The sequence below is a fragment of the Micromys minutus genome, assembly GCF_963924665.1.
Source record: "Micromys minutus genome assembly, chromosome: 13".
NCBI classification, from domain to species: Eukaryota; Metazoa; Chordata; class Mammalia; order Rodentia; family Muridae; genus Micromys; species Micromys minutus.
In genome coordinates this window covers 5887020-5914776 of record NC_137982.1, presented here as the reverse complement: position 1 = coordinate 5914776, position 27757 = coordinate 5887020, and the positions used below count along the sequence as shown (strand labels likewise).

The window sequence follows — 27757 nt, the reverse complement described above, 5'->3', positions numbered from 1 at the left end:
TTGGAAAGCAGGGAGCTTGGCCAAAAGTGAGGCTAAAAATGTAGGTAGGAGGCTGGGCTGTGGCGGTGGACAGCTTTAATCCCAGCAGTCAGGAGGCAGAGGCAGGCCGACCTCTGAATTTCCAGGCCAGCCTAGTCTACCGAGTTCCAGGACAGCCAGGGCTACACAGAGAAACCCTGTTTTGAAAAAAACCAAAAAGGCAGAGCCAATACGTGTCTTGTAGAGCCTAGGGGAGAAGGGAGGCTATTGAAAACATGTGGAGGAGTGATGAGACTGTTCTAAATCCTGTTTAAAGTGCATGGTTTTGGGAGCAGTTGGCAAATTCCCTGCCTAGAATACACAAAGCCCTGGTTTGAACTACAGCAATGAGAGCTCAATGGCTGTGCTGTTGTGTGCCTGTAATCCGAGCACTTGGTACAAGTGTTAGGTAACCCTAAATTAGGGAGGAGATATAATGTCTAGAAACGGGGGAGGAAAGGTAGAATGGCAAAAGCCTTCATGCCAGCACTCAGGAAGCAGAAGCAGACTTGTCTCATTTTAAAAATAACATGTCTAGAAGCAACCCCCACCCCCCAAAAAAGAGTTCAAGGCCAGTTTGTGGTACAATGAGACACTGTCTTAAAACAAACTAGAACAACAAAAAGTTTAGCAAAACACCTTTTGCTTTGTAGTTTTTGAGAGTAGCCCAAGCTCACCTTGAACCTTTGTCAATGTTGTTACTTTAGCCTTCTGAACGCTGGGGTGAAGGTGTGAGTCAGTACTCTGGGGTTTTACTTAATCTTTGCCATCTTTTGAACACTATAACTTGAAAGCCGCCAATGTAACACCATGGATCCTACTCTTGTTAAAAATGATGCTCAGGGGCTGGAGAGATGGCTCGGCGGTTAAGAGCACTGACTGCTCTTCCACAGGTCCTGAGTTCAATTCCCAGCAACCACATGATGGCTCACAACCATCTGTAATGAGATCCGATGTCCCCTTCTGATGTGTCTGACAGCTACAGTGTATTCACATACATGAAATAAATAAATCTTAAAAAAAAACAAACAAACAAACAAAAAATGATGCTCAGGCGGCAAAGGCAGGTAGATCTCAGTGAGTTCATGGCCAGCCTGGGTATCAAACAGAAAACCTGTCTCAAGAGCCAAATAAATAAGTGACGGAATGAATGAATGAATGAAAAATGTTGCCAGGAATGATGGTGGCTCGTGCCTATAACCTCAGCACTCAGAAGGAAGAAGCAGATACATGTCTGTGCATTCTGTGTTAGCTTGGTCTATGCAAATTTCAGGTCAACCAGGCCTACAGAGATCTTGTGCCAAAAGTGAAGACAAGGCTGGGCATGTTGACACTGACACACACTTCTAATGACAGCATTTGGGAGGCAGAAGCAGACAGATCTCAAGAGATTAGGGTTAGGGTTCGAGGCCAGCCTGGTCTCAGATGGAGTTCCAGGACAGCCAGGGCTACACTAAAAAATCCTGTGTTTGAAATTTTTTTTAAAAATTAAATGTAGGGTTTCCAGCAGGAACATGACTCACAACTGTCTAACTCTAGGGGATCTGATGCTCTCTTTTGACCTCCACAGGCACCATATACTCACATGTTATACATACATACATGTAAGCATACATTACATGCAGGAAAAACACTAGTACATGTGAAATAAAATATTAAATGTGGTTTTCATTCAGGAAGTTCCCACAAACACTATTTTTTTCTCTCTTTCGTTTTCTCTTTTACTTTTTGAGAAAAGGTCTTTCTATATAACCTGGTTATCTTTAAATTTACCATGTAGACCAGGCTGGCCTCCATTCCAGAGATCCACCTGTCTCTGTGTCCTGAGTGCTGGGGTTAAAGGTGTGTGCCACCACGGCCTGGCTAGGATTATACCTTTTTTTTTTTTTTTTAAGTGTCTTTCTCTGAAGACAAGTTATATTTGTTTCAAATTAAGTTAAAGTTTTTATGGATTTTTATATTATTCTACTTTTCATTATTATGTTTTTATACATGTATTTGTGTGTGTACATGTGTTCCTGTGCATGCCTTTGCCTGTTTGGAGGTCAGAGGACAACTAGTGGGGATGGTTTCTCTGCTCCTGCCTTGTGGCCCTAGAGTAAGGGCAGCAGCTACTAAAGGTACCTCACACTCCCAACAGGAAACTTTCTTCTTCTCTTTTTAATGATTTCTATTTATTTATTTATTTATTTATTTATTTATTTATCATTACACATTGGTGTTTTGCTTGAATGTATATCCATGTGAGGGTGTTGGATCCCTAGAACATAGGGTTTCAGACAGTTGTGAGCTACCTTGTGGGTGCTGGGAACCAGAGTCCTCTAGAAGAACAGCCAGTGCTAATCACCTCTGAGCATCTCCCCAGGTCCTATTTTTTGAATTCTTTTTTCTTCTGGGATTACAGGTGTTTGGACCATCATGCTAAGCCTAACCACTCTGGTTACTTTTTCACGTTGGTGTTTGGGATTAAGCAGTGTCTCCTGCACACTAGATAAGAGTTCTAATGCTGAGCGACATCCCTACTCTACTCCTTTCTAGTGTGTGTGTAGACAAGGTTAGCCTGTGCCATTCCCTAGGACTTATCCATTTGAATTGTTATTTTCGAGACAGGGTCTCACTTTATAGCACTGGTTGGCCTTGACTTAGATTTATATAGGCCAGGTTAGTTCAAACTCACAGAGATGTCTACCTGCCTGTGGCTTCCAAGTGCTGGGATTAAAGGCTTGCTCTAGCTACTAAGCTTGGCTTGCCCTCCTTCCTTCCTTCCTTTCATTCTTTTTTCTTTCTTTCTAAGACTTATTAAGGAGGGGCTAGAGAGACAGCTCAGTAGCTGCATTGGCTGCTCATCCAATGGACCGGGTTCAATTCCCAGCACCCATATGATGATTCACAACCATCCAAACTCCAGTTCTAGGAAGTCCTACTCTTCTGACCTCCATGGGCACCCGCTACATACATGGTACACACACATATATGCAGGCAAAATAAAATAAAACAAAAAAATATTAAGGAAAATAAGAAAAAACCGTCAGGAGTGGAAGGAGTTCCAAGGGAGGAGCCCCGAGGGAGGAGTGGGAGAAGTTCCGAGGAGGAATAACAAACCTTGTTCCCCCCCATCCCTTCCAAGGAGTTCTTTCACTGAGACTGGGGGCTTGAGGATTGGGTAGACTGAGTGGCCTGTCTCTACCTCCCTAGCAATGGCATACAGACTGAGTTACTTCCTTGGCCCTTCTTTATACTGTTTTTGTTTTTAGATTTATCTATGTAACAGAGTGTTCTTGAATAATCATGTGGCTACACAGAAGATGGTGGATTCTCTGGAGCTGGAGTTACATGCTATCGGGAGTCACCAGACATGGGTATTAGGGACCAAATGGTCCTCTGAAAAGGCAGCAAGCACTCTTGACCACTGGGCTATCTTTCCAGCCACTAAAAATCTTCCTTTAGTAAACTCCAGATTTCTCTCATATCGACCAGTCCCGAAACTACTTTCTATAGTATAAGTCAATAATTCAGGGCTAGGGCTGGGCTCAAAGGTTAAGAACCCTAGCTGGTCTTTTAGAAGAGCTGGGTTGATTCCCAGCCATCCACATGGTGGCTTTCAACCACCTGCAACTCCAGGTTCCGTGGATTTCATGCCCTTGCTTTTCTGGCTTCCAAAGGGACTGTGCACATACACGCAGACCAAACACCCATACACATAAAATAATAAAATAACTTTTAAAAAGAAACAGGGCCCAAGCGGCATATGTTTTTAATCCCAAAACTCAGGAAGCAGAGGTATGTGGAGCTCTGTTAGTTTTAGGTCAGCTTGGTCTACATAGCTAGTTCCAGGCTAGTCAGATAGTCAGGGCTATATAGTAGTGAGACTAACTAAAAAAAAAAAGGGGGGGGGGGACAAAACAACAATAACAACAAAACCCCAAGGCTAGAGAGCACTGGCTACTTTTCCAAAGGACCCCAGCACCCAACATGGCAGTGTTAGACCCAGGGGAAGGACCAATTCCAGGACTGTCTGATTAAAGCAAGCTGTATTTAGCAGTGTATGAGGGACTGGCCTAATGGCTGCTTTGCCCCAAGTGGTGATTTCAGAGAGCAGCCCTTCACTGGCTTTTTGCAGTCCCTTTCATGTGGAAGGGTTAGGGTTGATAGACAACAGCTGTAGGAACAGTTGGCTGTTAGGACCTGGTCAGCAGAGGGGCTCCAGTCAGCCTGAGGGGTAGGCGGGTGTAAGAATATATCTGTGGAAGAGAGTCACGGGGTATGGAGGCTTAATGTGGGTCCTGTTTCGGTTCCACCGCAGCTCATGACTGTCTGTAACTCCAGTCCTAGGGGATCCAACGTCCTCACACAAACACACATGCAGGCAAAACCCCAGTGCACATAATAAAATAAAATGAATGAATGAACAGATAGTACCGGCTGGTTGCTATTCTAGAGGCCTGGGTCAATTACCATCCCTCATATAGCGGCTCACAACCTCCTGGAAGTCCAGCTCCAGGAAACCCGATGCTCTCTTAAGTTCTCAAGATAAATAAAAATATTAGAAAATATTAAGAACAAACAAAGTATTTTGAGAATGCAACTCAGCGTGCTAGCCTAGCTCAAAGCTCTGGGGTTGGTCAATCCCTAGAACCTATAAACTGGGTGTGAAGATACTCATCTATCACCCCAGCGGTCCTGATGGGAGTCTCTTTCATGAGCAGGCAAAGCATGTATATACATAAAATAAAAAATTGTTTCAGAGGAAACAAATCTTTCAGGCTTCATCTGAAACAGAAGCTCAGGCTGGCAGCATTGAGCCTGCTGCTACTGCCACTTTGCGTCCAGAACCAAGCTTAACCCATCAGTTAGAAACAGTACAGGTTGGCATTGTGTTCCCTCAAAGAGTGTTTGTTTACTGAGCTTTGCGGTGCTTAGCCGTAAAGCCGCCGGACTACACTTTGTATCTTCCTCCCATTTTTCAGATGACAAAACTGAGTCTTGCCTTTGGGATCCTGCGCCTCCCCATTGCTTCTCACTTAAGGCCAGAGTCTCAACCAAATAACTTTCCCCTAGTATCCCTCGCAGTAGAGGGTCCGGGGGCCCCAGCCTGCGAGCCAGGGCATAGTCCTCCATCCTCTCTGAAGCTCCCAGAGAGACAATAGAGAGGTCGCCCGGCGGAGGCGAGGGCGCAAGTTCCCCCCTGCCCGCCGCCCTTTGTTTTCCCGCCAGCCCCCTCGCGCGCCCCGGGAGGCTGGGAGGCGCCTCTCGCAAGCTTCCTCCTCCCATTCTTGTGCTAATTGGGTGTCAAGCTGAGATCAGTGAGAAAGAAATCCGCCCGGGTTCGGGTTAAACTGCCGCCAAAGACGAGGGCTGAGCCCAGAATTTGATTAGACCAGGAGGAAGCCGTGGCCCGGGGGAGGGGTGGCTAAGCTTTCAGGCCCCCTTTGAAAGTCACTGTGTCGACCCCCCCCCCCCCCGCCCTAGTCCCAAAGGCCTCTTTGGGCCTGTGGAAGGTATTTAACCTTCTTCCTAGGAATTGAAAGCGATAGCCACACACTGGCCTGGGCAGCCACTTGCCAGTCCCGAGCACTCCAGGACCTCCAAGGATGCAAGAGGCTGGCCGGTTCCGCAGCGCCCAGCGCAGCATGGAGGCGGGGCGGGGAAGTTTACCTTCAGACTCGGAAGTTTGGAGAGGAACCTGGTCTCTGGTTCCTTATCATTGGGATGCGGATAAAATCCTGCCTGTTCTGTGCTTGGTGGCCATTTACAGTTTATGTGGGAGTGGTTGATTTCCAAGGGGGCTCCTTCCGGAAGCATTCACTGCTCACACCTTCCAGCAATGACGCCTTTCCCCAGACATACAACCCCACTGTCTTACCGGTTTTTAGCGGTAATTTATTATTTTAATTATGTATATGTCTGTATGTATGTTCACGTTAGTGCAGTGTGTCTGCACGGTCCAGAAGAAGGCATCAAATCCCCCAGAACTGGAGTCACTCGTTGCTGGTGCTGGAAACTCTTGTCCTCTACAAGAGCAATATGAATTCTTACTGAGCCGTCTCTCCAGCCCCTTATATTTCAGTTTTACATTCCAACCCCTCTGATAGCATCTTCCTCTGAAACAATTTTTTATTTTATGTATATACATGCTTTGCCTGCTTGTATGCATACTATATACGTGTGCTGAGAACCCAGCAGCAAGTTAGCCACTGAGCCATCCTTCCAGTCTGCCCCACCCCTCCCCTTTGTCAGTGTCTCACTACACTACCTGGCTGGCCTGAAACTACGTAGACTAGTTTGGCTGGAAAGCAGAGATCTACCTGCCTCTGCTTCCCAAGTGTTGGGCCCAAAGGTGTGAAGAACCATGCCCAGCTGGTCTACTGTTTCTTTTGCAAGCCTTGAACTAGTCTGCCTGGCACGGTTCCTTAAAAGGCCTGCTGTTGCTAGGCCCTGGAGCACAGAACTCATATTCACAGCATTTGGGGTGAGGCAGGATGATTCCTGCAAGCGTTAGGGCAGCTAAGGCCCCACAGGGAGAACATTTCAAAACTCCTGTGTCCTGGGGCATACCTCATTCAGTCCACCTCCTGCCACTGCTGTGCCCATGGCGGTGGATTTGGGGTCTAGATCTTCTCCCATGCCAGCCTTTTCTGTCTACTTAGGTGAACCAATAGGTGCCCTGCAACTGTCAAGTACTTGATAAATGTGAGGAGCTGCCCAGTAACAGTAGTTACATAAGTTAATTTAATAAGCATGTATTGATCAATACTGTGTGTCTGCTGATAGCTCAGTAAGGTCTGGGGACAATCAGATGCAGGTCCAAGAGCTGCCAGCCCCTCAAGGCGGGGTTAGAAGGAGTCTCAGTGTAAAAGTGGGAAACGGCCTTGTCTGAGATGTTTCGTTTGATTACATTATTAGCTACTGTGTGCGTGTGTGCACAGGATGGACAGCCTAGAGTCAGTTCTTTCCACCATGTAGGTTCTGCAGATCCACGAGGTAGTCAAGCTTGGCAGCAGACACTTTTACCTGCTGAAACATCTTACCATCCAGTTTGTTGAGATGGAGTCTCACTATGTAGCCCTGCTTGGTCTAGAACTCTCTTTATGAACCAGGCTGGCCTTGGAATAACAGAGATCTCACCTGAGAGCTAGGATTAAAGGTGTGCATCACTGTGCCCAGTTATTTTTATGTGTATCTTTAAAAAGACTTAAAATTTTTATTTTATTTATATAAGTACATGGTTGCTGTCTTCAGACACACCAGAAGAGGGCAGCAAATCTCATTACAGATGGTTGTGAGCCACCATGTATTTGCTGGGAACTGAACTCAGGACCTCTGGAAGAACAGTCAGTGCTTTTAACCGCTGAGCCATCTCTCCAGCCCTTGTTTTGTTTTTCAAGACAGGGTTTGTGTAACCTTCACTGTCCTGGAACTCACTCCGTAAACCAGGCTGGCCTTGAACCGTCGTTGGTCTCTTCCTCCCAAGTGCAAGGATTAAAGAGGTGCACCACCCCTGGTTCATTTTTTATGAGTACCTGTGTTTTGTCTGCAGGTATCTGTGTAGTGTGTATGCAGTACCAGTGGAAGCCAGAAGAGGGCATCAGCATCCCAGGAGTTACAGATGGAACTTTCTTCTGGAATAGGAGCCAGTGTTCTTTATCATATGCGATCTCTTCACACCCTAAGGGGTCTTAGCATCTAAAAAAACTTCCTTTATTTATCAAGCTTAAATCCTTGGAAGCCTAAGCAAAAGTCCTCAGAGATCAGCCTTGAGATTCAGAGTATCACATTAACTCAATGGTGACGCAAAAACCATAGCCTGCTTCCTTGGCTGGACATTGTAGGCCAGGAATGCAAATTTGAGCCCCTTGCTCCCTCTGCTGGCCATCTTTGACATAACACCCAGCCATGCTCCACACCTGCCTTGTATTTCTGGGCTCCTTCACTAGGTTTGCTCTCCATACCAAGTACCTCAAATCAAAAGCCTTTCCCCATCTGGAGAGATGGCTCTGCGGTTAAGAGCACTGACTGCTCTTCCAGAGGTCTTGAGTTCAATTCCCAGCAACCATGTGGAGCAACCATCTGATGCCCTCTTCTGGTGTGTCTGAAGACAGATACAGTGTGCTTATGTATAAATAAACCTTACCTTTCACCCCTAGGGTGTGGGCCTGGAGCTGGTTCCACAGGTTGTGTGGAATAGAAATTTCTGGCTTCCTGCTGCCTTCTGTACCATGTGGCAGGGTGATGCATTCCAGCCCCCATTACCTGTGTGACATTATCCACTGAGTAAGTCATAATCTCCATGTTCTGGGTTTATTCTTGAATGGTCCATTTATAAAATCTGCCTCAAGACAGACAGTGGTGGTGCACACAGTTAATCCCAGCACTCAGGAGGCAGAGGCAGGTGGATCTCTAAGTTGGAGGCCAGCCTGGTCTGCAGAGCTACAGACTTCCAGGACAGACAGAGCTGTTACATAGAGAAATCATGTCTTGAACCCCCACGTCCCCAAATAAAACCTGCTTCAAGACCCAGTTTGGCTCCTAGAACCCACCTCTTCTAATTCCATCTCTAGGAGACTGAGGCCTCTGGTCTCACATCTGCAAAAACCTAAGTCATGTGATAACCAGACATTACTAAATAAACACTCAAGTCAGACGTCTTTCATAACAGCACCTGGAAGGAAGCAGGAAGCAGGATTCTGAGTGCAAGGTCATTGCCAACTACATACCAATCATATAAAACCATCTCAGAACCTGAATCTTCGACCGCCGCACAGGCACAGAAGGTTCAACAGTGGAAACAGGGCCCTTGTGTGTATCTGTCACAGACACCCAGGCCCAGGAACTCTGGACCAAAGTGCTGCTGACTGCCCAGGGTTGCCAGGATCAGATACATCATCTTAAAGGTGCCTGTCAGTCTCAGCCCTGGAACAAGGACCTCCTGGCCAAGAAGACAGAGCTTAGACATGAAACTTTCACAGAGGGGTGGGAAGGCTCCATTAGGTCATTTGGGTCTAGGGACAGCTCTGTGCAGGGGAGGGCTTTTCCTCAAAGACCCCAAGTATCCTCCCACTCCTAATGGCTTCATGTAGTTTCTGAATCCCCCAATCACCCATATCATTCAGCAGACACTTGCCCAAAGCCACATGCTTCTTCTAAAGGTTAAGTTCACAAGCTTAGCATCCTGTCAGATCTGTTGGGAGCTGATCCTAATCCTAAGGAGTTATAGGAAGGCAGATCTTTGGAAAGGGGAGGGGTGTGGTAACTACTGGCCTTATCCCAAGAGTTAAGTAGAGGGGCTAGAGGGGAAGGAGGTAGGCAAGGAGCCAGACTGTCAGACTGAGAGGAGTCAAGGCAGAGTTTATTGGCCCCTGAGCCTCCCCTCATGCCTGCTCCACCCAGTCAGGCTAGGACAGATGGAGAAGGCAACACTTAGGGACAGACTCACAGACAGGCAGGAAGGCTGCATCTGAGAGACAGACGGGATACCCCCCTCCCTCCCCAAGACAATAACAAGGGAATCTGGAGAAACAAGGAGTGTGTGATCCTGACTTCTTGAGACAGGGGCCCAGTGGCCACATGCAGTCCTCCTTTCCCCAGAGGTGCAGACAGAGCTAGGTAACACTTTGGCAGCTCTGGATCAAGATCCTCTGTGAACACGGGGTGGCTGGCCACTACAGTCTCTGGCCACTTAGCTTCCTGAGTCTAGAGGCTTTTGCCTTGGTTCATTTGTAAGCTCCCTTCTTTTTGGAGGGATCTTAGTGACTCTTCTCCCACACCCTGGCCCGCTGGACCCAAGACATCATCCTAAAGAGGCCTGTCAGTAAGCCTAGGGCCCAGGGGCCATGCCTGAACCACAAGACACAGCTTGGATGAGACTTTCACAGAAAGCCTTTGGAGGGTGGGGGAAGCGGCAGTGAGTCACTTGGCAGTTTGGGGGGGGGGGATCAGCACCTAGGGGCGGAGGTGCGGGCCCTGCTAGCTTTGGTCTGGCATTACCCAGGACCCCTCTGGGGCGGAAGCTGGGGCTCTGAATTCAGCATCCTCTGGACCTCAGAGGGATGTAGGGGAAATCACAGCTTCTCCTCGCCTGCCTGGATGCGGGTATAGGCCTCTTGGTCCAGTGCAACATAGCAGCCCTTCTGGGCATCCAAATAGAAGAGTGGGTCTTTCACAACAGACGGGTCAAAGCCCTCCTTCCGCAACTCCGTCTTCTGGAACTTGAAGGTCCCTAGAGAGTGGGGAAGAAAATTCAGAAAGTGTAAGGCAGGGGTTGGAGTTCCTAGAAATCTGACAAATCTGACTACAAGGGCTGAGAAAGGGAGAGCTAGGGAGGGGAGAACGGACATGGGGAAACTGTGTATGTCCAACATCATTGCCGATGGGCAGCAGAGTAGAGGCCAGAATCTGGGTCCCTTTTATTTGAGCACTGACCGGATTGGATGCAGAGGCCTCAACGTCTTGAGGCAGCTGCTCAATCATATTCTAAGATGCATATGTTTTCTTTCTTCTCCATTTATTTCCCTTCTTTTGGACAGGGTCTCACTAGATAGGCTTGGCTGTCCTTCAAACTCACAGAGATCCACTGGTCTCTAGATCTACAATGCTGAGATTAAAATTAAAGGGGTGCATCACCATCATCATGCTTTTTCTTTTCTTTTTTTCTTTTCTTTTTTTTGGCCAAAGCCACACAGTGATAGTCAGGATTTGAACCTAGGAATGACAGACCCTTTTTCTGGATCTGCTAGCCTCTGAAATGCCAGCTATTGCTCCCAACAGAAACAGCAGTCTCCCAAACCAGACTGGCCTCCTAACTTGCTCTGAAGCAATGCTGTGAAATTCCTGTGAATCTAGGCCTCTAAGGATCCTGCCATTCCGCCCCTAGCTCTTGGCTGGGGGTGGCACGTGGCATGTGTTGGGGAGAGACACCTTGAGATCAGAATGGCCTTGGAAGAATGAGAAGCTTTATGAAAGAGAAAAACCAGCACTGCTCATGTGTATGTTCCTCAGCCACACCAACTCTATCTCAAATGCTCAATCCCTCCATGGTGCTAGCTGCCACCATAGTGAACAGCAGAGATGCCAACCACTCCTACCAGCACACAGCTCTGTTGGACGGGGCTACAGAAGAGAGGAGCTATTGCCTCTGCAGCTCCACTAACTTTCCAGTTGAATCCAAACCCCACATCACTAACCCACAGAACTGTGACCTTCAGAGACCCTTGCATGTAGTTCACTCTGTAGAAAGGCCATCTGGCAAGCCTCCCTGCTCGCCCTGGACAGAATCCCACATCCAGCCCTCAGGAAGTTCAGTCTTAGTTGTGAGATTGGCACCTGTGTCACATGGAGCCTAAGCCCCTCCCACTGTTTCATATGTTGCATGGGGTACAGATGCCCACAAGCTGATAGAGACCTCAGCAGCCAGAGAAGGCTTGGAACTAACAGTGCAAGGGTGGGGGTAAGGCACATGGACCCCAGGGGAGCAGCCAGGCAGGACACTGAGCAATGGGGAGAGCCAGGAAGGACTAGAAGAGCATGGTGGGCCTAGACAAGAGTTTCTACACTCCCTTCCCGACTCAGGAACTCCTGATAGCCATCAGAGACCAACACACAGAAGGCTGTCACTGTGTTACCATGTGACCACAGACCCACCCACAGCTCACTCTCAAGACAATGACAACTTCTCTGGAGACACCTACAGTTTTCTGCCACAGTCTCCACAGCTGGAGATCTCTGTGGGACACAGTCTTGCATTTAGACAGCTTCCTACTGTTTCTAGGCTACCCCACTCTCATAGATCCTATCAGCCCCTGGTCCTGTTGGCCTCTGCTGACAGCCCACAGCACACTACTCTGGAAGCATCCAAGTTTGGGGGTATCTTCTCTTCCTTTTAGTTTACTGGTCTACTATTTGCCTATGTGCCTTATTACTACTTTTCTGTGGTACTTGGAATCAAACCTAAGCACTCATGTATGCTAGACAAGCTCTTCCACTGAGTTCTGTCCCCAGTCTGTTGTGCTGTGATCTGAAGTCCATTTTTTTTTCTGCTTTGTTGTTGCTGAGACAGGGTCTTGAGTACTGTAAAGCCAAGGCTGGCCTTCTTCCTTCATTCTGAAGGATAAAGATTACAGGAGTGTTACTGCACCAAGTCTATTCCATACCTCTGGAATTCCTTTAGAATTTTTCTCCTCTGGGTCGTAGAGGGGGAAAGATTCTGAGAACCTAAAGCCTAGTCAGACTAGTGCTTCTGAACCATTGTACCAGAGGCATGGAACAGTTCTCATTCAAAGGGATGGTGAGCCTTCTCTGAAGGCTGGGTTTGCACGTTTCCACACAGGAGATTAGCCAGAGAGCTCATACTACAGATAGTCCCATTCCAGAAAGTCAGGAACTGGAAGCAGGGACAGACCTGTTTTGTGCAGCTCAGGCAGGAAGCGCAGGAAGATGGGGCGGGCGTACAGAGGCAGCTCCTTTTTCAAGGTCTGTGCAAAGCTCTCCAGGTCACAGCTGCTGATAGGGCTTGCCACAGCAGCCATTCCTGCTCGGCCCTCAGTTCCTGAGAGTAGGAGGGTACACAGTCAGTGTCGGGCAATGTTCTGACGTGCCCAGCGTCCTCTCCATACATACCTGGCACCTCGACACCATAAACTGCCACATCCGCCATATGAAGCAGGCGGCTGAGTGTGCCTTCCACTTCAGTGGTCGACACGTTCTCCCCTTTCCAGCGGAATGTGTCCCCTGTGCGATCTCGGAAGTACAGGTAGCCCAGGTCATCCATCACCAGCACATCACCTAGAGAGAGTACAGTTAGTCATGGTTGGGCCAGCCTAGCTCCCCATCCAGGTTGAGTCAGGCAGTCATCGCAGGGGCTGGCTTTTGGGGAGTCCAGGATGTGCTGAGACTGTGGAAGCTCTCCTCATCTCTCCCTGTCCCTTCTGGAAGGGGTGGCAAACGGCAGGGGACTCACCAGTGAGGTAGGCTTGGTCCCCTTTCTTGAAGACATCATTAGCAATCTTCTTGTTGTTGGCACCCTGGTTGAGGTACCCATCAAAACGGCGTAGGGGGTCGTGCTGGATGATTCGACCCACCAGCTGACCTGGCTGGCCTAGGAATGAGAAAGCCAGTCAGGAGTGGCCTCTTCTAGCTGTCTTTACCCACAAAGGCACCTTGCTTCTACATAGACGGTGGTGGCTGAGAACAGGGAGCACATCTGGGCAGTTGTGGAGCACTGCCTGGGCCATCAACAGTGAGGGTCCAATGAATCGATCCAGGAAAGGATAAACACTCAATGCATAAAGGCCTGACTAGAGAGCCGGACAACCTGGTTGGTACCTCCAAGCCCTATATGTGCCCAGGCGCTCTCTTCAATGAGTGTCACACACTTTACCACACACAACCTGAGCCATCAGCCCTGCATGAAGACGAGGGGCTCACGTATGAGGCTGGCTTTAGCTGGCTTTAATACAGTACAGGCTGTGATGGCAAGGATGGGGCCTTCTCAGGAAGTGTGCAGACAGCATGGTGAGCAAGGGTTAGTGACAACAGCGGGGTGAAGCAGAACCCACACTCAGAACAGCTTATCCACACTGACGACTGCCCTCCAAGACAAGACCTTCCCTCTCACATGTCCACTTCCCTCATGGGGCAGACCTGGTTGACAGGGAATGCAGACACCATCAGGTCCCCGGATCAGTTCCATGGTGTCCTCATTGACTCGTACCAAACGGATAGGGTACACAAAGGACAGGATCCGGCTATTGAAGCCACAGGCCCCCACCTGCAAAGGCTGAGACTTAGGCCAGGGTTCCACAGACTTCCGGGGCAGCGGGGCAGAGGGACTCTGGTATCCACTCTCATGCTGGAATTCTGGTCACCCCTCTGCAAGCCTAGGGCCTGTAGCGATCCATCCCGACCGCAGCCGTATTAGCCCCAATCTGGACCTTACCTGGCTGTCAAAGTTGCCCAGGCTACAGTTGCACTCAGTGGCCCCATAGAACTCGGCCACCTGGGGGATGTGGAAGCGGCTGGAGAAGTCGGTCCAGATGGACTGCCGAAGACCGTTGCCCAGTGCCATGCGCACCTTGTGCCGAGACTCAGCCTCACGGGGTGGCTGGTTCAGGAGGTAGCGGCAAAGCTCGCCAATGTACTGTACAATCTGGGGTGAGTGTGGTGTGAGTCCATACGCCAGGGGTGCCCCACTTTATCACCTCCCCACCAGACGCCCAACAGTTCCCTCTCTACACCTCAGATTTCCCATCTGAGCAATGAACACGCTCACTGCCCAAGAGACCATTGTAAAGTCTCAGCTGTTTAGATGTCCCCGTGTGTGGGAGGCAGGGGGAGACGTAGGAACGGGGCTGCTGATGTCTGTCCCTTCTCACTCACTGTACAGTTGTACTTGATACAGTCGTCCCAGAACCGTGAGGCTGAGAACTTCTTCCGGATCACTACGGTCATGCCGTGGAGTAGACACTGGCCAACCCCCACAATGTTTCCTGAAGTCAGAGGGGCCTGGAGATTAGGACCGAGACCCCACCCCAAAGCCTCCTCTCATTCAGGCCTGCCTCTTCTAAGACAGTGTTTCATATAGTCCAGGCTAGCCTCAAACTAGCTGTGTCATAGAAGATAGGCCTCCACTTCCCAAGTGCTAGATTATAGGGTTCACTACCACGACCGGCTTCCAGTCCTGTCTCTTCGGTCTCCTCCTGTTCTGTCCTAACCCTCTTCCCTACCTGCCATGTCTCTACAGTGCCTGTGGAATCAAGCACACACTTCTTGTCTATACAGCTAAACCAGACAAGCCTGCTCTCCTACCTGGTACATTTCCTTTAGGTCTTCTCAGTCCCCACCACTGGTCTTCCTGTGTGTGACACTTGTACTTCCTCACTGTGTCCCCTCCTACCTTCTCTAACTCTTCCTGGGTGTCAGGTAGGTTCGAAACATGGGCCAGCTCTGTGGTGTGGAGTGGCCAGAACCCTGCCCTGCTGCAAACAGAGCTTCTTCAAGTCTTGGGGGTCAGGGTGATACTCTTGTCAGCTTCCCTTATGCTCCCACAGCCAAGCAGTAATGCTACACATGTGCAGAAACCAACCTCACACAGCAGGCAAGATGCCCTCGGGACCCCGACCCACACCATGAACCTCATGTCCCCACCAGTGGACAAGATTATGGTGCAGTCAATGGCCCTGCTTGAATATAAACCTAGATTTGAGCTCCCACGTTTTTACTGGAAGTGGTTAGGGAAGTGGGGCTTCCAAAGGCACAGGATGCTGGCAGCTATGGGCAGGCCCAGGGTTACCTGCTGAGTGGTAGAGAGGGAGGCAATCATAGACGATGTCATCAGGCCGCATGCGGAACCCATAGTACACCAGGGCAGCCATACGGTAATACCTTTAAGGGTACAAGGCAAGGCAAAGAGGTCAGTGGGACCCTGGAATGGCAAGAGAAGTTTCCCACAACCACACAGGCCATATCCACCCGTGGGCACTTGTCCCTTACCTGCTGTTCACCACAATGGCAGCTTTGGGTAGCCCCGTGGTGCCCGAAGTGTAGACATAGAAGAGCTTATCTGAAGGAAACAGATGTGCAATGCTGGTCACTGGGAGAGCAGCTGCAGGACCGTGTGGGGAGATGGACAAGGCATGCCCATCAGCCTGTTTCTGCCCTTCTTCTGGGAGACCTACTGATGACCTCAACAGCACCTGCCCTCCCGGGCCTCACCCACAGCCAGGCGGAGTGAAAGAGCAGTGGCTGGGATGAATACAGAGCCAAAGGTCCCAGCTGAGTGGGACAGTCAGATGAAGACGAAACATTTCAACACCAAGCCTAACCGCAGGAACCAGGACTGGTGAAAGCTAAACAAGAGCTGGCTCAGCTTACAGGAGCAAAGGTGGTGTCAGCGGGGCTTCTAGAAGGAGCGGACGTCTGCTTCAAGGCTTAGGTATAAGGGGAGTATTAACGGAGTGAGGTGATATATAACTTTAATCTAGTGGTCGGGAAGCAGAAACGGGAGGATCTCTGTGAGTTTGAGACACAGCAAACTAAAGGACAGTGAGAACTACATAGACAAATACCATCTCAAAAGATAAAAAACAAAGGCTGAGCATGGTGGCCTTTAACCACAGCACTCAGGAGAATCCCAGCAGAGGTGTGGATCTCTGTGAGTTCAAGGCCAGCCTGGTCTACATAGTGAATTTCTGGACAGCCAGGGCTACACAGAGAAACCCTATCTCAAAAAAAAGGAACAAAGAGTAAAAGGAGCAGGCACTATGGCCACTGTATGTCCATTTACCAGCCCAAATGGGCACTGTCACCAAGAGCTCTGTCACACTCTGTCATGCATGAGGGTAAGAGGTGGAGCCAGCCCCACCCTCAAGCAGCTTCTGCAAGCATCTAAGAAATGAGGGAAAGGAGAGGCTCAATACTGGCAGTGACAAGTCACAGCCCTTCCTGCTGATATGCTAGCCTCCAGGTTGATCTTTACAATAAGCCCATAAAGTAGATTGTTACTATCCCCAACTTTATTGCAGCTGGACCTGAGGCTCAGAGGGCAGGTCTGAGGCCATGGTCACACAGGGAAGTAGCGGAGCAGGAACAGAAGTCAGATGGGGCTCAGCAGCCACCAGGCAATAGAGTAGGCTGTGAGACCAGGGAAGAGTAGAAAGAGCAGCAACTGAAGGGCTGTCAGGATCCAGTATAAAGGAAGACTCCAGGGAGCCTTCCTGGAGGAGAGGGCAAAGGCTGGCCTGTCAGAGCCTACACTCAACAAGCTGGAAGGATACACTGAGGATCTCACACTAACTCTCCTCTCCACCCGGCTAAGACGCAAAGCCAGCTGCAGGGTACAAACAGTCCTACACATATGGCATTACCGCGGGCTGCTCCACACATCGACAATTCCACCTTCCCTGCCCCATTTTCCAGATGGAAAAGGGGAAGTACCTCAACCTGTTTGAGGCACATGGCAAGTTTGCAGCCCTGAGGCCTGCACTGTGTTCCAGAACATTTCAGAACCCTCCAGTGTACAGTGAAGCCCACCTGTAAAACCCTTGTCTGGGTGGCTGGGCAGGTGCTTCGGGGCGTCTTCCAGTAGAGGGTCCAGATGCTCTGTGTGGGTGGGCACTGTGCTGGGCTCCCAGGGGCCGGAACAGAAAAGGGTGAGTGTGGGATCCAGGCTGGCATGGATCTCACAGACAGCTGAAGAGGAGACACTGCAGGTTAGCAAGCAGGCTAGGAAGCTGTGTCCCCAGGTCTGTACCCATGGCTGACAGTCAGAGAAGACTGGCTGGTGTGCGAAAATGGGTGAAACACATTTACTATTGTCAGGAGATTCATTTCTCACGAACTTCTAAGGAACCACGATGCCTCACTCACAGGCTCCTGCTCACAAAGCTGGGAAGTAGCTACCAACACCAATTCCCTACCTCCCTGCCCTCTGACCCTGCTAAAAAAAAAAGAGAGGAAGAGGAGGAAGAGGAAGAAAGTAACAGTAACTATATGTCTGGCCTGATGATGCTATGCAATCAAATCTTCCTGCCTTCAAGTACTGGGATTCTTGGTATGCTGACTACCATCAGCCCATTTTACAGATGGGGAGAATGATGCTACAGTGGAAGAGATGTAGCAATCTCACATTGAGCTTTTTTTTTTTTTTTTTTTAACCTGTTCCAGTAAGGCTTTCTGTCAGAGACATTAGAGGATAAGAGGAGGCTCCCATTCATAGGAAACCTTTTCCCAGGCATCTTGGAGCTGCAGAGACTCTATTCACCCTGGGCATGAGACAACCCTGGCCTGCTGGGTCTGCTTTCTCTGGCTTTAAATGCCTTCTTCAGTGCTATGAATGCAATTGAACAAGCTAAGAAAGAGCTATGTCCTCAGTCTTTCTGGCTTCCCTTTCACTCTAAAGGGACTCTCTCACTGCTGTGTTCTTTCTTCTCCACATGGAGCACCTTAATACCTCTCCTGTTACCTCATGGCCACAGCAGCATGAGGGAAAGGACTAGAAATACTGTGGTCCAGTCCAAGATCAACTCATAAGCCTGCTGTGTCTGTGTGACTCTGGGTAAGCACCTCACTTCCCTCCAAACCTGTCTCACCTTCCAAAAACCAAGATGACAGCCGCTCTCTCCTGTCTTAGTAAAGATCAGTTTCACGAAGTCCCATGCTCAGTCCCTGACTCGGCAATAAGTAAAACCCAGGTCTGAGAGGAAAGAAGGGACCTGAGTGCTGCTCCCCTTGTATAGACGAAGCAGATGAGGCCAATCTACCCAAGGATAGGACAGCATTGGCCACTCTGTGGGTGCTTAAGAGCAACACCTTCTTGAGATCTCTGGTGCTGCAGACAGGGAAACTGATGCTTAGGGGGCCTGTGATTCATAAAGGCTCTGCAGCATCCCTGGCAGGGTCTAGAAGCTCTGGTGTCAAGACTCATACAACCACCCTCAGGGATAAAATGGAGCTGTCTGTGCAAGGAAGGTCCCATGGGTCTCCTACGCAGAGCTCACCTGAGGCCATCTCGCTGCCAAAGATGAGGGCTCGTGCTTTTGAGGTGTCAAGACAGTGGCGCAGGGCATCCCGCCTAAGGTTGGTGTTGATGAGAGCTGCCTCCACGCCCAGCTTGGCCATGCCTAGCCACAGACCCACAAACTCATTACGGTTTTCCATAAAGAGGGCAACTACATTGCCTGAGACCAGGCCCCGGGCCTGAAGGAAGTTGGCCACACTACTGGAATAGTCATCCAGCTGGCGGAAGGTCCAGTGAGTGTCTGTGCCCTCGAAAATCAAGGCTGTCTTGTCGGGGTGGCGCCGTACCACTGAGGCAAACAGCAAGGGCACTGTCTTCCGCTCCTGAAGGTACCGTCGGACCTTGGTCTTCACCTTCAGGAGCACCATGCCACCGCTGTGTAGGAGCAAAGAGATCATGAGGGCTGGGCCAGCTCCTGACACCTCAGTCCAAGCTACTGTTCAAACAGCCTGAGGCTCAGGAACCAGGTAGCTAGCTTTCATTCTTCTCACAGGGTTTCTCTGTGTAAACCCGGCAGTCCTCAAACTCAAGAGACCTGCCCGCCTCTGCCTTCCAAGTGCTGGACTGCAAGGTGCGCGCCACCATGCCCGGCCCCAGAGTTCTACTCTTACTCTCTTCTCTTCTGCTAGAAGCCCTCTAGGGCCCCAAGCCTATAGTCTAGATTCACTATCTGGAGATCTGGAGCCTCCTTTAGCCTTTCCTGCCATAGTAAATCAGGATAAGTTTTTCTCTGCAGGTGGAGACAGGTACCTGTCACATTTACTACCTTGTCTCCTAGGCCTTCTCCATGCAGGACATAGGGAAAACATCCAGTGCTTGTGGAAACGCCCCCCAAACTACCACCCTGCCAACTGCTAGCTTCTTTGTCCTCCCTCGTCCACCTGCATAGCATCTTTCAAGCAGTCCTTTCCCTCTAGACCGCCTGGATTTCAGGCCTAAGTTCCTTGTCTGAGGCTCCCCTCTCTCTATCCTGTGTTTCCACAGCTCCTGTGGGCCACTAGATGCCTTTTATAGTCAGCTCAGACTGACAGACCCTGAGCCTGAGCTGCCCATCCATTCTAGGCAAAGCTCCCTGTTCTGGTTCCAGAACATAGCAATGAGCAAAACCACTAGGGTCTCTGCAGCAATGGCACACACAGTTTAGGGAGTTATTTCATCTCTTTCTTACCTCCTAAAAGTCTGAGCTTCACAGATGGAGTCTGCCTTCTTCCTCTCTGAGCCTCAGAACCAGACTAGCACCTAGCATACAGCAGCTAGGAGCAATTTCTCCCAGACATCTAACTCAGGGCTTGAGGTAGCATCAAGTGTCCCCCTGGGCTCCTCAGACTGTACCAATCTAAGGAAAGGTTCTTTTCCACTGGGGTCTTCTTCACCTTGCCATGAACAGTGTCCTCAGGACCTTTTCACAGACAGCTCTTCAGCAAATCTGCTTTGAAATGTGCCCCGGCTTCAAAAGCCTGCTCAGGTCAAGGAGTCTCAGATTTAGGAGACTCCTTGAGAGACTTTGACCTTGACAATGAAAGGTCTAGCTATGACTACCAGGAGAAGGCATAGAGAAGAAACTGTTCCTTTTCTTCTGGGAGATACCCAGATGTCTCCTGCTGGCAGGGACAATGGCTGGTAAAGCCAAGCACAGATGAGACCCCAAGTAGGGCCAGATATGGTTGGTACTCACAAGACATCTCTCCTGACCGTCTTGATGAAGACTCGGATGAAACGCCAGCCACCAGACCCCAAGTACAGGAGCAACAGGGAGAATCCCACCTGGGTCCAGGGCAGCTTCAGCACCAGCTTGGAGAACAGTAGAGCCCCCACCAGAGATGCTCCGAGCAGCATTGTGATCTGCAGGTACAAGGTTAGGAGACTCAAACAAATATTTCTCTAGGGGCCTGTACTTCTTCACCAGCAGCTACGCCAGTATGGTCTCAAAAGGGTGGCTTAGAAAAAGGTTCAAGGCTTTGGCTCCATGCCAAGCTGGAAGGGACTTGAGATATGAAGATCTGGGATTAAGAAACAAGAGGACAATCCAGCTTCTGGCTCTATCTTTGACCACCTCACCGAGTGACCTTGGGCTAGCCCCTTTCCTACTTCAGACCATAGCACCTTGCTCTATGCATTGGGTTAGTAAGATTTGTTCTTAGAACCTTTCTAGCTCAAATAGGACAACCCATTCACCTATATTTAAATACCCTAACCAAGATGGCCGGGAGAGAGGCACTGAAGTAAGGGCCTCTGGCTTGACTCCTCTCCTAGGAACTCCAGGACACTCTGGAGATGACAACACCCAAAAGGGCAGCTTCCTGGGAAGGGAGCCCTGCACAGTCTCTGCCCACAGACTCAAGGCAGCGTTGTGCCTCTATTGGTCCATAGAGGGCGAGCCAGTAAATGGGTTAGTGGCAGGAGGGGCCTGAGAGGTGACAGCTCAGGGATAGGGTGGAAAGAGACGATTGTCCGATAGGAAAAGGATTTTGAATACCGCACTCACCTATACCCATACATTCAGATGAATCTTTGGGGACTAGGGCTGAGGAGAAGAGGAAAGGTTCTGTTGAAGCAGGGCAGAGATTAAGGTCCAAGCTCTGTTTCTACTTCTTTGTGGATTTAGTCAAGAGGGCAGCTAATGGACTGCTTTTCTTCGGTAGATCGGAAGGTCAAAGATATGAAGTGGCCTGAATATTTCCAAGCTAGGCGGAGGACCACGCACGGCCTGGACCATAGGGAATCCCTTATAAGACTGCCTTCTGGAGAAAAGCATTAAGCTATGGGTGGGAGGACTATTGCAGCATCGCTAAGATGCTTAGCTCTCTGACTTGACAGAGACAGTCAGTAAAGAGGCTAGGAGCCAGTCCAAGACCGCTGAGAGAGAAGACAGGACAGGAGGGGTGCCGTGGACCGACTTGCCTCTAGACAGCCAGGACATCAGAGCGTTCGCAGGACCGGGAGAAGGAGGGCGCGCCCCTCGGCTCGAGCCGGCGCCGCCGACTCCCCCTGCTCGGCCTGGCACGTTTTCCCTGCTCAGAAAGCCACCGTCCCCGCCTTAGCTCACCCGGCTGCGGCTGCGCGGCGCTGAGCCCCGTCAGGATGCGGCCCGGTTGCGGTAGCGGAGTGCGGGGCGCTGAGGGCATCGGCCGCCCCGGGGCGCACACAGCCGAACCTCGGCGCGTCTAGCCCACTCCTCGCCCTTCTAGGGTCTGTACCTCTGCTGCGCTCCACCTCTACCCGCCACCCGCACCCGCACAAGCTGTGCCGGCCAGCAGCACCGCCTTCCGTGCGGTCCCCGCAGAGGGCGAGCTTCTGAGCCAGTGCGCCTCAGCGCAACCCAGCCCCAGCACGCCCGACACCGCCCAGCCCCTCCAGCCCTGCGCGCGCCACTGCCTCCGCAGCCGCCTGGCCCGTTGGGAGTGGTAGGCCCATGTGCACGGCATGCTGGGAGTTGTAGTCCTAGTAGCCTAACATGATCTGGCTGCTGAAGTTGCCCTAGTCAGACAGTGTATAGTTCTGCTCATTGGGTTATCCCTCTCTGCAATTCAGTTCCCTGGACTAGGGGACCCAGGTAAAATATGCCCGCCCACAGAACATTCGAGAATCCAGAGCCAGAACTGAGGCTCAAGTAGAATTTATTTAACTTATTATTATTTACAATTGTTTGCTTATTTGTTTATGTATAGATAGATACATATGCCAAAGCCACAGTCTGGCCAGAGGACAACTCGTGGGAAATGGTCCTATTCTTACACCATGGGCTCCAGGGATCAAGTTAAAGTTATTAGGCTTGGCCCTCAGGCATAGGGGCAAGCACCTTTCCCTAATCCACCTTGCCAGTCCTGTTTGGTTTTTGAAACAGGGTACTACCCTTGCCCTGGATCTTGCTGCAGTCGATCTACTTAAGCCCTGAGTGCTGGCATTATAGGCATGTATTGAAATAAAATTTAACAAATGTACACTATCACTCAATTAAAAAAAAAAAAGCTGGATCCTGGCCGAGGTGAGCCTTCACAAAGAGTTATTTATGGATTCTGGCCGAATACACAGGCATCGGGCTTCTAGACCATCCCGGAGTGCTCATCCACCACGGTTGAGTATGATTGCTCCCTCAGGACTTTTACAGTTTTTTGCACCTTTGCAAGAGCCGGGAGGGGTAATTTTAGGGCATCACCTCAAAGGCCAGGGTTTAAAGCTGGTATAACCAACTTTAACCCTGACTAGTAACACCCCAGAAAACTGGTTCCTTTGTCATGTCACCTGTCTAGCTGTGGGTGAGGATCCAGACTCACAGTCTGGGGTTGAGAGCCTCTGAAAAGTTTTGGGGTGACTAAGCAACTTGCTCATCTACTACTGACACTTGTCCTTAAATAGCTCCTTCAATGACTCAGCCTAGTTAGGTATTTAAGGGGGGAGGGGGAGTCTTCAATTACAGATGAAGTTTTGGTATGGTGATGGTCTGGGCCTGTCTAGGAGTGCATCCTTCAGAGGGTCTGAGTGAGTAGTAAGCTAAAAGGGTGTCCCCAGGGCTTTAACAGCAGGTGCCCAAGCAGGAGAATCAGGTTCTCAGCAGAAAGTTCCAAATCTTAGTCCCTTATGTATGAAAAGTGGGTTTTAGGAGGTCAAGTGTGGTGGTGGTGCACACCTTTAACCCCGGCACTTGGGAGGCAGAGGCAAATGGATCTGTGAGTTCATGGCTAGCCTGGTCTACATAGTGAGTTCCAGGATTTCTAGGGCTAAATAGTTAGACCCTGTCTCAAAAACAAAAAACAAACTAATTGACTAACAAAACAAACAATACCACACAAAAATGGGTTTGGGGGTCAGACAAGCATGGTAGTATCTAACTTTTATTCCAACACTTGGGAGGCAGAGGATCTCTGTGCTCAGCCAAGGCTATATACAGGGAGAATTTTGTCTCAAACATACAAAGGAGCGATATTTGAGTGTGGATATGATTCATGGGCTCAACTCACACAGCACTGGTGTACAGATTCATGCACACATTTGATATAGCACTGGCATATTATAGTTTATAGTCTCGCCACAGAGAGCACATAAATCAAACTCTAGGAGACATTATGGCTCCCTGTGTTTGAAGTTATCCTGAGTGCATAGAGCTAGACATAGAACTTAGTACAAGAGCCCTACTGAGCTTGCCCAAGGCCCTAGTTTGATCCCAGAATCAAAAACCCCAACCAATCAATCAAAAAAGCAAAGCAGGGTATTATGACACACACCTTCCCCGCCCACACATGCATGTGCCTCCTTTGGCACACACATACTTTTAGTCTCCACATGCAAGAGCCAGAGGCAAGCAGGTCTCTGTGAGTTGGAGATCAGCATGTTCTACATAATGAGTTCCAGGTGAGCCAGGGCTTCAGAGAGATCCTGTCTCAAAGTCAACCAAACAACCAAAAGCCAGGGGCCTAGGGAGTTGACACAGTAGTAGGGAGTGTTTGTTGCTTACTAGAGGACCTAAGTTTGCTTTCTAGCACCCACATCTAGAAGCCCATAATTGCCTATAACTCCAACTACAGAGATTCTGAAGCCCATGCATCTCTCTCTCTCTCTCTCTCTCTCTCTCTCTCTCTCTCTGTGTGTGTGTGTGTGTGTGTGTATGTATGTATGTAAATTTTTTCAAATAAGGAAAGAAGGAGCAGGCCAGTCTAGGCCATATAACACAGCAAGATTTTGTATCAGATAAAAACTCTAGGCAGAAAGATCCTGTCTGGTCACATGTACAGGGAATAGCGAGTAATAGAGCAAATGCTTGTTGAATGAAAGAAAGAAAGAGGGTTGGAGAGATGGCTCAATGGTTAAGAGCACTGACTGCTCTTCCAGGGGTCCTGAGTTCAAATCCCAGCAACCACATGGTGGCTCACAGCCATCTGTAATGAGATCTGATGCCCTCTTCTGGTGTGTCTGAAGACAGCTACAGCATAATTATATATAATAAATAAATAATAAATCCTGAGGGGGCGTCAGAAAATGGTGGCCAGTGAGTGTAAGCATATGTCATCTGCAAGGGAGCAAGTGCGTCTGGGAGAGGGGACTGCTGTCAAATTAAAGCAGTATCCCAAAGAACACTGCATTTGGCCTGAGGCCTAGACACTAAACACAGATAAGTGAGCCATCCAGCCTTCAAGCTGCTTTGGACACAGAGAGGGTCAGTAAAGACTGGACCACGCTGCTTCTCACCACATTCTGGCATTTCATCTGCCTAACACTCTCCTTGGGTTGTCTTCTTTCCCTGTTGGTCAGCCACAGTTAGGATGGAGTTCCTGGCCTTAATGGCCAGGCTTTGAGAAACCACTTTCCCAAGAGCCCAGAGCCTATCTATACTGGTTGAATAGAAATCCCTCCTGGGGCTGGCAAGATTTCAAGGAGACACACGTAAAGTTGGCCTCAATTCTAAGGCCAGAAGTGGCACTGTTTCCATTATTGCTGTGATGGTGCTGACAACTTGACAGTCTAGGGGACAGTCTAGGGTCACTTGGGAGGTGGGCCTCAGTCCATGTCTGTGGGGGAATTATCTTACATAAATAATGTGAGAATATCCATCTTAATTGTGGGTGAGATTATTACCTGGGCAGGGGGTTCTGGGCAGGATAGAGGGAAGAAAACTATCCAGGCATGATGGTACACGCCTTTACCCCCAGCACTCAGGATGCCGAGGCAGAAAGATTTCTAGGATTACAGTGATCTACATAGTGAATTTTAGGCTAGCCAAGAATACATAGTGAGACCCTATCTTAAAAATAAAACCACCACCACCAACAACAAAATAGAGCAAGCTGAGCACTCACAGGAGTTCTTTGTTCCTGTTTCCTAATTGTATGTATGGCCAGCTGACTTTTAAATTTGTTTAAACAAGCAAACAAAAAGTTGCAAGCCGGACAGAAGTAGAGCAGTGGAGAAAATGTTGCTCTGAGCTCTCGGTTTCAGTCCAAGGCAGAGGGAAGGTAGAAGCAGTGGGAACTAATGAAGCATGGAACACCTGGTTCCCAACTCAGGAGGCAGAGGCAGGCGGATCTCTGAGTTCAAAGCCAGCCTTGTCTACAGAGCAAGTTCCAGAATAGCCAGGGCTTCACAGAGAAACCTTCTCAAAAAAAAAAAAAAAAAAAAAAAAAAAAAAAAAAAAAAAAAAAAGAAAGAAAAGAAAAAGAAAAAGAAAAAAGAAAAAATTTTTGCTTATATGTATGAATATATGTATGTATGTATGTATATATGTTGCACTATTCCTAGAGGTCCTGAGTGGATTGGGTGGAACAAGCTCCCATTCCAACTCCTAGCTCACAAAATCCACTCAATATATGATCCTAGGATAGAGGACACATTGGACATTAAGTTGACAAGATACTAGACTTGATTGATAATAGTCAAAAGTTTCAGAAGAAATTAGATGTGTTTCATTTTATATGGATGAATGTTTTGCTTGTAGGTAGGTGCGGAGGTCAGAAGAGAGCATCAGATTGTAAGAGGACATTGGATTCCCTAGAACTAGAGTTAGGAATGGCTGTGAACCACCATGTGATTGCTGGGAATTGAACCAGAGACCTTTGCAAGAGCAACAAGTACTCTTAAGCACTAACTAAAACCCAGTTGGCTTTCTTTCTCCTCCCTCTCCCTCTTTTCTTTTTTTTAAAGGTTTATTTATTTTATGTATGTGAGTACACTGTCGCTGTCTTCAGATACATCAGAAGAGGGCATCAGATCCCATTACAGATGGTTGTGAGCCACCATGTGGTTGCTGGGAATTGAACTCAGGACCTCTGGAAGAACAGTCAGTGCTCTTAACCACTGAGCCATCTCTCCAGCCCTCTCCCTCTCTCTTTTTAAAGATTTATTTATTTTATGTATGTGAATACACTGTCACTGTCTTCAGTTAAACAAGAAGAGGACATCAGATCCCATTACAGATGGTTGTGAGCCTCCCTGTAGTTGCTGGGAATTGAACTCAGAACCTCAGGAAGAGAATTCAGCAATCTTAACCTCTGGACCATCTCTTCAGAAGCCCCCCTCCCCCCACCCACCTCCTTTTGAGACAAGGTTTCTCCTTGTAGCTCTGGTTGTCAGGGGAACTCACTGTAGACCAGGTTGGCCTCTAACCTGGAGAACCACCTTGTAAATGCTGAGATAAAAGATGTTGCCTTGATAGGTCTTTGCTGTCTGAATGTCCCCCAGCCACATCCAGATGTTTACTCCATACATATTGTTCCCTTGTTCAGAGGAGCTGTGGGCTATAACAATCTTACTACTTTGGCCCGACTTTACTGGTGGTGAGCTCTCCATAGCCCTTCCTGGCCAATGATAACGTCTATTTCCTGAGTGTTCATGATGTACCAACAAGTACCACCATGTGCCATCTTACTGAGCCTCCCTCTTATGAGCAGCAGTAGGCATTCTACATTCAATTTAAAGTTGGGAAACTCACTTTCAGGAAGTAAGACTGCTTCAAGGGCAGCAGAGCAGATCAGTGAAGGGCAAGGTTGGCCCAGGAGCCTGGGTGCTCAAGCACGGACAGGTGTGCTACGCATGTACCTGTGGTGCTGAAGATCAAACCCAGGACCTCATGCAGAATAGACAAGTGCTCTGCCACTGAGCTATATCCCCAACACTTCATTGTTCATTTTAGCTTTTAAAAGATGTATGTAGATGAACATTTTGTAGGCATGTATTTATATGTACCACCAGTGTGCCTGGGACCCAGAGGTCAGAAGACAGCTTTAGATCCCAGAGCTGGAGTTAAGGGTGGCTATGAATCATCATGTGGGTGCTGGGAACTAAACCCAAGTCCTGGTTAAGAGTTCTTAGCTGCTGAGACATCTTCCCAGCCCATCATTTTAGATGCAGTTTTCATATTTTATTTTGTACATGTATGAGGGCATGCATACCACGGCACATTTGTGCTGGTCAGGACAACTTGCAGAAGTTGTTTTTCACCTTCCACTCTGTGTGTCTTGAGGACGAAAGTCAGGTCTTCAAGCTTGGTGGTTTTTACATTTGTAATCCATCTAATAAGCCCTGTTTTATCTTGTTCCAGTTTTGAAGTTTCATTTTGTGTGAGTGTTTATGTGTGTAGATACATGTGTGGTACCTGCAGACGTTAGCAGACAACTTGTAAGAGACTACTATCTTTCTACCATGTGGGTCCTGGGGACTGGAATCATGTTGGCAGGCTTGATGGAAGTGCTTTACAGCTGACCCATAGGCACTGCCACTATTCCTTAGCTGATGTCAAAAGTC

At 49.0% G+C, this 27757-nt stretch overlaps 1 protein-coding gene across 3 annotated transcripts; it reads right to left on the bottom strand.

The window, feature by feature from the left end:
- Positions 1 to 9434: 9434 nt before the first annotated feature.
- SLC27A4 (solute carrier family 27 member 4) lies at positions 9435 to 21812 on the bottom strand. 3 transcript variants are annotated; one of them, XM_080928274.1, is made up of 13 exons: positions 21573 to 21812; positions 20202 to 20368; positions 18507 to 18901; positions 17041 to 17199; positions 15502 to 15613; positions 15302 to 15393; positions 14389 to 14498; positions 13949 to 14158; positions 13654 to 13780; positions 12971 to 13108; positions 12631 to 12795; positions 12413 to 12559; positions 9435 to 10234 (listed from the first exon to the last, which is right to left on the bottom strand). In XM_080928274.1, exons 2-13 carry the CDS (start codon positions 20360 to 20362, stop codon positions 10077 to 10079), a joined length of 1974 nt encoding a protein of 657 aa, XP_080784400.1. In that variant the 5' UTR covers positions 20363 to 20368; positions 21573 to 21812; the 3' UTR covers positions 9435 to 10076. The 3 variants fall into 3 exon arrangements, with proteins under 3 accessions (XP_080784400.1, XP_080784402.1, XP_080784401.1); XM_080928276.1 differs by having other exon boundaries at positions 15502 to 15571; XM_080928275.1 differs by lacking the exon at positions 21573 to 21812 and adding an exon at positions 21012 to 21132.
- Positions 21813 to 27757: the final 5945 nt, after the last annotated feature.